The sequence below is a fragment of the Apaloderma vittatum genome, unplaced genomic scaffold, assembly GCF_000703405.1.
Source record: "Apaloderma vittatum isolate BGI_N311 unplaced genomic scaffold, ASM70340v1 scaffold5822, whole genome shotgun sequence".
NCBI classification, from domain to species: Eukaryota; Metazoa; Chordata; class Aves; order Trogoniformes; family Trogonidae; genus Apaloderma; species Apaloderma vittatum.
Window position 1 is genome coordinate 1 of NW_009705142.1, and position 10,258 is coordinate 10,258.

Genomic DNA, 10,258 nt, shown 5'->3' on the forward strand with positions numbered 1-10,258 from the left:
CTCATACTCGCTCCCAAACCTGCCGGCCCCTGGGCACACCCTGCTCCGCAGCACCGGCCCCTCGGCACTGTACCGGCATTGTTCGGCACGTCTCCAGCCCCGAGGACTTTGCCTTGCCCCTCGCACATCTCCCTGCACCCACCTGGCTTGCTGTGCCCCAAACAGACCTCCACCCCATCAGCATCCAGCCTCACCACCCCATTCCCTGCAGGTGCGCCCCAGCCCCGTGGCCCACCGTTCCTCTTGCCCCATTGCCCACCACTTCCCCCCAGGAGCCTCCTCCTTCCCCACCCTCTCCCTTCACACCCACCAGGGAACATCTGCCCTTCCTCTCCCAGCTCGTGCTAGGGGGTAACAAGTGGCCTTGTCCTGTTTCTCCTTCCCTCTCCCATCTTTGCCCTGAAGTCCTGGACCTAGGGTCAGTTTTCCTTCTTTGCAGCAGGAGGCCCCTGCTTCACTCTGTATTTCTTACTTTGTCATCACCTCCAAACTCATCCGCCCCTGCAGTGTTTCCCTCTGCCATGACTCTCCCTCCCATGCAATCTGGAGAGACCAGGCCACCTGCCTGCTCTTCCTCCTTCCAGCAGAGCAGCACTGCAAGCACCAGTGCAGCCTTGGCAGCATGGAAGCCACCAGGAATCCGGCTACAGCCCCTAATATTAGTGTTTTATCTGCCTTCTGCACCTGCCCTGTATTGGTGGTTGCCAGGAGCCTTCCGTAATAACTCTGTCATTTATAGTGTAGCTGAAGTAGCTCAAACACTGCACTGGGTGTTAAATCCTCTCCCTTCTCTCTGTAACAAACAGGTAGCAAAACTACCCTCTTTTCCTGTCCCAAAAGAGTCACAGTCATTCCCCAACATAGAAGCTTGTGCTGTCACTCACTCTTGTGGCTCTCTTGTATCTGTGGAGCTTGCCCCTTCAGGCAAGTTGTATATGGGTTTTAGTTGGGACTTGGGGTTCAGTAGCTGTGGACTTGAGTGGGGGCTAATGTGTAGCCCATCTACGTGGTACCTGACACTTGTTACTGGGATGCGAGCAGAAACATTGAAATGGGTCTCTTCACTGGTTGAAATCGATTCTTTTGTGTTCTCTTCCGCTTCAACAGTTGTGCAGATTCTGGCATTCAGCTCAAGAGGTGGGATTTCACTGTCTTACCAGGGGACACTACCCCCTTTTTTTTTTTTCAGTAACAAGCATTACAGTGAAACAACAAAAACTTTCCTGGGCTTGCATGAGTCACAACCTTAGATGTATTTTTGCAGGCAGGCCTCTGAAGGGTTAGCAAAGAAATTAACAGTGATAACAGCAAGCTATTAGCCTTTTTGGCCCTCCTTGTGCTTTCCTGCAAAGAACCTAAAATATTTGCAAACAAGTGCCTAAGAATGTATAATCTCTTTATTTTGAATTTGCTGACAAAGAGTCGGGATGGCCAATGACAAGGCACTTGACTGAAAGGAATGCAAATGCAGAGAGTTTTGCATACATTTAAAATCAAATTATAGCAATCCCTGGGGATGTGCATTGATGAGTCATGCAGTCAGTTGCTTTTAAATTTGCCATTGGTTTATATCTGTCATTTATCATTGTTTTTAGTAATACCCAGAAGATACAAACTGAAGGAATTAGTTTTAAACATTTGTGTTTGTTTTTCTGCTAACAGTTGCTTATGAATTGATGTACCAAATACCATAGTGTTTATTGTATAGTCCCTTTTGCACTGGCTCCAGTAAATTATAAATATTTTACTAAGTTATACATCACAAGTTAAAAACTTGCACATTCTGTTCTCTACTAATGGAGAAGACTACAAATCACAAGGAAAGATGATCTTAGGGAAGAACTAATTATTCCAAGAAGTAATCTAGTTTTGCGGAACACCAAGCAGTTTGCAGAGCTGATTCCCAATTCTGCTCTGGTTCGCTTGCATCGGCACTTTAGAGGAGGTAAAACCCAGCTTTAAAGCTCCCTGGGGAGTTCCCTGCATGCAGGGCAAACTACTGACTGCATAATAACCCCTTTCTTTTGTTCCCAGGCATTAAGGATATTCCCAGGGGAAAAGTAAGGTGCGATGCAGCAACCGTCATATTCTCTTGAAAGAGAGTTCATATTTTCTTGGAGAAATTGTTTTGGAAAAATACGTGTCTAGTTCATTGATGCTGCTGTATTTGAACTGGATTTCATGTGTGGTCTTAGAAATAATCTTTAACATGCACTGTTTGTGTTACTTCTCAAATGTAGTAATTTTCCCCACTTCCACAAGAAGGGGGAGCAAGCCACAAACCCTGGTGCTGGGCAGTTTACTGATTTTGAGCTCAGACAGGGCAGTTACTGACTATATTTACTTTGACATCAGTAAGGCATGTTTAATCAGAATTTCTCATTATGCTAGGTGTCATGTGGAGACCAACATAATAACTTTAACATCTTACTAGAAAAGAACCTACAGGTATGCTGAGCATAGACGTGGGTCAGTAATGCAAACCAAGGTAACCGAGGGGTAGAGCCTCGGTTTCTTTCTTTCTAGAGACTAGTTGTCATTTAGAGCAATCTGCTGCTTTGGCTGCGTTTCACTTCGTCTGCTTTGCTGTGATTTTTTTGCTTGTTTGTTTGTGTAATTTTCCTGTATAATTAAATCCAACAATATATTTAAATCACAAAACTTCCAAGGCTGTAAAGTGCTACTGTGTAGTGGTTTGACCCTGGCTGGCGGCCTGGTGCCCCCACAGCTGCTCTATCACCTTCTCTGCTAGACAGGGAGAAAATATAATGAAGGGCCCATAGTTTGAGATAAGGACAGGGAAATCACTCATATCTATCATCCTGGGCAAAACAGCTCCATTTGGGGGAAATTAGTTAAATTTATTAAAGAACAAATCAGAGAAGAGTCATGAGAAATAAAAACAGATCTTAAAAAAAATAACACCTTCACCCCACCCCTCTGTTCTTCCCAGGTTTAAAATCAATCGCAATTTATCCACTTCCTGCCCCCGAGCAGCACAGGGGGACAGGGAATGGGGGCTGCGGTCGGTTCATCTGACATTTCTCACTGCTTCTTTCTCCAGGGGAGGACTCCTCACTCTTCCCCTGGGCCATTGGGGGGTCCCTCTCATGGGAGACAATCTTCACACACTTTCTCCAACATGAGACAGTTCTGTCCCAACATGAGTCTCTCCATGGGGTGCAGTCCTTTAGGGGGAAACTGCTGCAGCACGAGTCCCCCACAAAAGTCCCACCAACCAACCTGCTCCAGTGTGGGCTTCTCTCTCTCCATGGGCTACAGGCTCTGGCAGCAACCTGCCACAGTGTCACAGCTCCCTTCAGGGATCCACCTGCTCTGGTGTGGAGTCCTCCACGGGCTGCAGGTGGACATCTACACCCCGTTACACCCATGGGCTGCAGGGGGACAGCCTGCCTCACCATGGTCTTCACTATGACCCCAGGGGACTCTCTGCTCTGGCACCTGGAGCACATCCTTCCCCTCCCTTCTTCACTGACCTTGGTGTCTCCACATATTCTCACTCCTCTGTCTCTCTGCCAGTTGCTGTGTGGCGCAGTTCTTTTTTCCACGTTTCTTAAATATGTTTTCACAGAGGCGTTCCTATCCTGTAATTACTGATAGGCTCAGCCTTGGCCAGCGACGGGTCCCTCTTTGGAGCCAGCTGGCATTGGCTCTGTCAGACTTAGGGGAAACTTCTAGCAGCTTCTTGGAGAAGCCACCCCTACTGTCCCCCCTGCCACTGAAATCTCGCCAGGCAAACCCAGTACAGACTGAGAGTTCATTTCAAGAATGCAGGGGCAAAATATTGTGGGGATGCCTCAGTTATATTAACCCACTTTTTGGTAGACTATGATATTAGATACATTCTGCTTCTAACACTTGGCTTGAAAATAAAACACTGTCCTTATTCTTCTTTCTGAGTAAGCATTAAGTATTTTCAAAATTAATACCATTACAATGTAGTCTTTAGTCATAGTATAAAAATAAGTCTTCAATATTAGATAAAGCTTTTAATGCAAGTTTCGTTTATCTGGTAAAGATCAGTAAGATCATAATGAGAAAGAAACACTGTGACTGATTTAAAGTCACCCTAAAGCCATAGTGTGATGTGATTAATACATCTTCTCATTCATTTTCAGAAACAATTGTTCAGTGGCCATCATCTTACCAAGGCTCTTCTTAAGAACATTAATTAGGGTCTTACATCTTGAACTTAATATTTAGATTAAGCTAAGAGAATGAATTCTGTTCTAGACAGCATTTTCCTGTTCCATAATAGTAGTTTAGGCAGAATTAATTAGCAGAACCACCACCTACACTGCGTGGGAAGTCTTAATTTACAAAAGAATTTAGGATCTGCATTTAACAAATATTCCCGGTTAAAAGTAAAGACTTCGAAGTTATCCTTTGGAAAAACATTCTAATACATCATTATTGTACATCACAACCTACAACTTTTTGAGGAGCGGTCTCACCTCCAGCAATTTCCAACACAGAACCATCTGGAGGAACTTTATAGCATGATTCCTTTTTAATATCTAGTGCAGTCTTACCTTTTTAACATATTCTAATAGGCTAAAACTGATTTTCTCCAACTCTTTATCTGTATTTACCTATTTGTTACAAATGGCAAGCATTGTATGAAATGAGCAAAAATATTATTCATACCAGTATTCTTGCTGAAAATAAAAACTTAGGATAGTCTTGAGGATGCTGGGACAGCCCATATTTAACATCAGCATAGATAAGGAGCTTTGTAATCTCTATTTATTTACATGGAGTGGGGGAGAAAATAAGAATTACCTTTTCAATAATGCTTAAGTCAGTTTTTGTTACTTAGGCCAAGATGCTGTAACAGTTCACACGTCTAGGGTGGAGGGACTGGAGGCTGTAGCACACCCATCATCGATGCTGAAGTGACAGGCTGAAGAGCCTGAAAGAAGAGGAGCTGCACTGCTACCTACTCACCCGGTCACTGAGGGGTTACAGTCGCCTCAATTGTAGGAGAGCTGTTTCCTTTCATTAAGTGTAGCCATGGGAAACGGGCAAACTCCACCCTGAAACACCGGCTTGAAACACCAGCTTGCACCTGGAATGAAGGCCCAGGCAGACACACTGGTTTGGGTACTTCGATGAGCTGTCACTCAGAGAAGGCTTCAGACTCTTCCGTGAAACAGAAGCTGAGAGAGGAGACAACAGGGAAGTACTGGGCACAAAGGAGTAGAAGAAAAAAAAGTGTTTCAGGCAGAGAGATGCAGGGATGGATTTAAGAGTTCATTCCACTTTTGTTCAAAGTCTTGGCAAGTTTGCCAGCTTCTAAATCTGAACAAAGCTCTGCTTCCCACTTCCAACAGCACCTTCTCTCAACAGGTTCCTGGAAGGAGATGGCATGCTTCAGTGCTGTCTCCCCAATTTTAGAACAAAGGCTGCTCTTTGGCCATTACTTTTTTACCCTAATCCCACCCTTTCCCTAATTTAAGGCTTTCACAGAATCACAGAATGGCCTAGGCTGGAAGGGACCTTAGAGATCGTCTAGTCCAACCTCCCTGTCATGGGCAGGGACGCCTCTCAACTAGATCAGGCTACTCAAGGCTCCGTCCAACTTGGCCTTGAACACCTCCAGGGAGGGGGCAGCCACAACATCTCTGGGCAATTTATTCCAAAGTCTTGCCATCCTCATACTGAAGAATTTCTTCTTAAGATCTAATTTAAATCTACTCTCCTTCAACTTAAACCCATTTCCCCTTGTCCTGTCAGTGGACACTCTTGTAAAAAGTCCTTCCCCAGCCTTCCTGTAGGTTCCCTTCAGGTATTGGAAGGCAGCTATTAGGTCCCTCTGAAGTCTTCTCTTTGCAAGACTGAACAATCCCAGCTCCCGCAGCCTGTCCTCACAGCAGAGGTGCTCCAGCCCCTGGATCATCCTTGTGGCCTCCTCTGAACACGCTCCAACAGATCCACGTCCCTCTTATGGTGGGGGCACCAGAACTGGACACAGTATTCGAGGTGGGGTCTCACAAGAGCAGAGTAAAGGGGGAGAATCACCTCTCTTGATCTGCTGACCACGCTTCTCTTGATACATCTCAGGACTCGGTTGGCCTTCTGGGCTGCATGAGCGCACTGCCGGCTCATGTTGAGTTTCTCATCTGTCAACATCCCCAAATCCTTGGGAAATCCTCCCAGGCAGAACCCTGCCTGTAGCAGCGGTTTGTTTTCTGCTCGGATCTGAGCTAAGCAGGCGAGCAGGGCTGTCCCTGCCGAGCGAGCGAGTGGCTCACAGCCTGCACCAAGGCAGAGCGCTCATGTCACTGGGGAACTTGTTCAGGCACCACGGTTAGATACGCAGCTGAGCGGAGGACAACTTTAGATGCTTGGGTTTTTTTCCCAAGGCTTGTTAAAGGCATTTAAAAGTTCTGTAATCTTTACCAATAATATTAATGAACTAAAAATTGCCCTTGTACTTATTTTTATAGAGAAAAAAAACCAAAACAAAACAAAAGCGGAGAGACCTACCAGGCCAGGCTTTAATTCTTTCTAGGTGTGATACAAGGCATAAGTGAGCAGAAGCGCAGCAGCTTCACACAGTTCATTTGCCAAATAAGACTAAGCTGTCTACTAAAATTATAATACTTTATCTACTCTGACTGTTGTATTTATGTCAAATATTTTGCATCCGTAAAATGTTCAGATACTGCGAACAACCTACCACATTCAGACATTTTTCCCAGTTGATGGCCTAAGGTTTCTACTTCAAAATGTTGCCATATTTTTGCCAGGAATACTTTCTTTTAAAATAGAACTGCAAATAATAACTCACCTTAATAATAAAACTATACAAATATTTGTAGACTATATTTTAACAAAAATCACCCTTTTCTTAGATGTTAGACAATCACGTAACATGATATATGTATCGAAGAATCTTTAAAACTTTTTGTGTTACTTTTTTCTTTTGTTACTGTTTCCTAAAGCCTTTCTACTATATCAACATTTTTTTAATAATGAGAAAAGTAACTTCAAATAATACATACCGAACAATATAGGAAAAACAACTGCTGCCTCTCCCATGTATTCATCCAGTTTTTGTTACAAATGCTTTTTGATCGTCTTCGTTACAGGCAACACAATTAAATATAATGGCTTAGATCATCAGCTAGTGTAAATTTGCATATCTCTGCAGAAGTGAGTTAAAACAGATGAGGGTCCTGACCGCTGTATAAGCACCCAGGAGCACACAGAGGGCAGATTTCCAGTACTCCAGTACACAGATCCATGGTGTAACATCACTCTAGATGGAAGTGCTGGGTAAATGATGCAGTGCATTTCAATACTAACCTACCTTTTTCCCCCACTGATGCATTTCTTTGGGATAACTGTTTCCAAGTTGTTGGTTTTTTAATTAAAATAGGTTGTATTAGCTTCCACTCCTCCAAATCGAACCCCATTTTTGTCATCCGCTTCTGCTCTTTCTAGAACCACTTGAATTATTTTAATGCACTCCTTTGTGTTTGCAACTGCTTTGCAGCAAAAAAAAATGCTTAAGAAAACCCAAAATGGGTCTTCATGGTACCTTTATTTAATACTCCGCAAAATGTGACACCACTAATTTATGGTCTTAATGTTGCAAAATCATGTGCCAGTTTTCATGTCCATGTTATCTGAATTAATCTGAGCGTAAGATGTTGTTGTCTTCACATTCAAAGTGCTTAGAGAGACACTCCATGGACTCTATTGCTGGGAACATAGAAAAGATGGTTCCAAAAATTAGGACAAACAAGGTCTCTCTGTTATCTAGGTAAAACCATTTCAAGAGCTGTTTCCTGTGGATAAATGAATTTAGATATTCCAAGAAACCCAAGGCTTATCTAGCTATGCACTTACCTGTGTGTAATATGACTGCTGCTGCTAATTATACATCTATGTTCAAATTCTTATAAAACACTACAAGAAATGCAGTTAAATGAGAATCAGAGGGAGCTACTGTTATGCATCTTGTTTCAGTTGGACAATACTTATATATACACTGCTGTATATTTATGCTAGTAACAAGTGCTTGCGTCTGCTCCTCAGTAGACTGTCACTGCCTCTAAAATGTCTCTTCTCAGCTTCTCCATCCTCACCAATTGCTCATGATTAGAGACTATCATTTCTTTGTCCCTGTATCTTTCTCTCTCTCTTTTTTTCCTTTTTCTAGAGCACATTAAAAATCTTTTCAACCAGAGAAAGAGTTTTCTTCTTCCAAAATTCCTTCCAGTGAATGCTCTGGAACATAGAGGGCTCAAAAGTAGAAAATAGCTATTGCCAGTCCTGGAAGTCTCATGCCAAAAAGGAGTAAATGCAATTTTAAAAAGCTTTTGAACCTCTGTGAGTGAGAGATGGTGGAGGTAGAAGCATTCATTGCTAATGCTCTTAACAAGTGTGTGTTTGCCCAGCTCAGTTGCTTTTGGACAGTTCTGTTTAGGAGGTTTCCTCTCTTAGTCTGTTACCTGTTGGCTTCCACAAGCACCAAGAATTATGGCTATCTGTACAGACTTTCTATCAGAATTTTTCTGCAAGGAATACAAAAGGATATGCTTGTACACTGGCGAGTTTAGGCTCCAGGTTTCTAGACATCTGCCTACCTATTTCAGTTTGAAATAATTGATTAGAACAAAGCAAAGTGCATGTATGTATAAAACTGAAGGAGCCAGACTTTAACACCAAGAAGTATTTGACAAATATATATATTTTATTTCTAATGAAGAACACTTTACAGGAAAAGTCATTCAAAATTTGCACTAGAGATGTTGGCTTCAAGAATGTTTAGAAAGTGACTTTTGAATGCAAGAAAAAATGAAAAAGGAATATTTTTGTGTGTAGAAGGTAAATTAATAAATTCCACTTAGTTTTAAAAAAGCAAAGATATTTCATAAAACTTGCAGTAGATAAAAACACATTGCCACATGGAAAAGTAATCTATTTACAATAAGTAAAACTGTATTTTAGTTTTTCTTTTGTTTTTCCCTCACAGATCAATAACACGCTCATATTATCGCAATTCTGTGGGTGGCTTACTAGTGTTTGACCTCACAAATCGACGATCCTTTGAACATGTGAAAGACTGGCTGGAAGAAGCAAAAATGCATGTGCAGCCCTTTCAGATTGTGTTCCTGTTAGTAGGACATAAATGTGACTTAGTGTCACAGCGCGAGGTTACAAGAGAAGAAGCTGAAAAACTGTCATCTGACTGCGGTATGAAATATATAGAAACTTCAGCAAAAGATGCCACGAATGTTGAGGAGTCCTTTACAATTCTTACACGAGACATCTATGAACTTGTTAAAAAAGGAGAAATCTCAATTCAAGATGGATGGGAAGGCGTCAAGAGTGGCTTTGTTCCAAATGTTGTACATTCGTCAGAAGAGGCTGTAAAGCCCAGAAGACAGTGTATCTGCTGAATTTGTAGCATGCCAGAGAGCACGTTGGGTGTTCAGAGGATGATGCCAACCTAAATAACAGAATAATAATTTTGAAACAATATTAGATCATGACATAGCTGAATCATAGAACAGTAATTTGGTTTTGTATCCTTCTGTCTAGGTCATAACTTCATAAAACTTTAAGTGCTTTTTTTTTTTTCTCAGAGTATGATAAATTTGTGTGGTCTTCAGGCAAAGAAATTATATATTGCTAACGGAAAAACTAATCCTATAGCAAGACACTGAGAAAGGGCAATAATCATCATGACAACATCCTCTCTTGAGCTTTATATTTTGAATACTGTTTAAAATCAAGGCTTGCTAGGTGAGGATCGAATAAGCTCATTACTTTTGTTCATCTTGCCTTAGTTGTGGAAAAGAAAATATTATACCTTACACTTTTTAATGTGATTCTTTACTCAAGTGCAGGGTTGCTAATGACCATTAAAGTTTAGAATGCTGTAGAATTTAATAATAAAGATTAAAGAAAGCAAGCTGAAAGATTGCTCCAATAGCAAACACTTTTGATATGACTATGAACACAAGCCTTACTAAAGAATGTTTTAGAAAAGATGATTTATTTGTGTATGAAAATGAAGAACAGAAGCAATGACATTTATTATTAAATATTTTCTGAATTGCCAGTAAAAATAAATGTAACATCACATGTTATCCAGCTGTTACTTGACTTGTATACAAAACAGATTTCCCAACCACTGGAGTTACATTTCGGTGGCTGGATCCTCAGCTGGGTAATTATCATAGCCACGCTGATGCCTAGGGAGTTATGTTAATTTACAGAA

At 41.8% G+C, this 10,258-nt stretch overlaps 1 protein-coding gene across 1 annotated transcript; it reads left to right on the forward strand.

The window, feature by feature from the left end:
- Positions 1–9,007: 9,007 nt before the first annotated feature.
- On the forward strand, positions 9,008–9,949 carry RAB39A (RAB39A, member RAS oncogene family; the record flags this gene model as incomplete). The annotated part of the gene is made up of 1 exon (XM_009865271.1): positions 9,008–9,949. A coding segment is annotated over one exon (427 nt), but the record flags the coding sequence as incomplete, so codon positions are not given.
- Between the last annotated feature and the right edge of the window lie 309 nt (positions 9,950–10,258).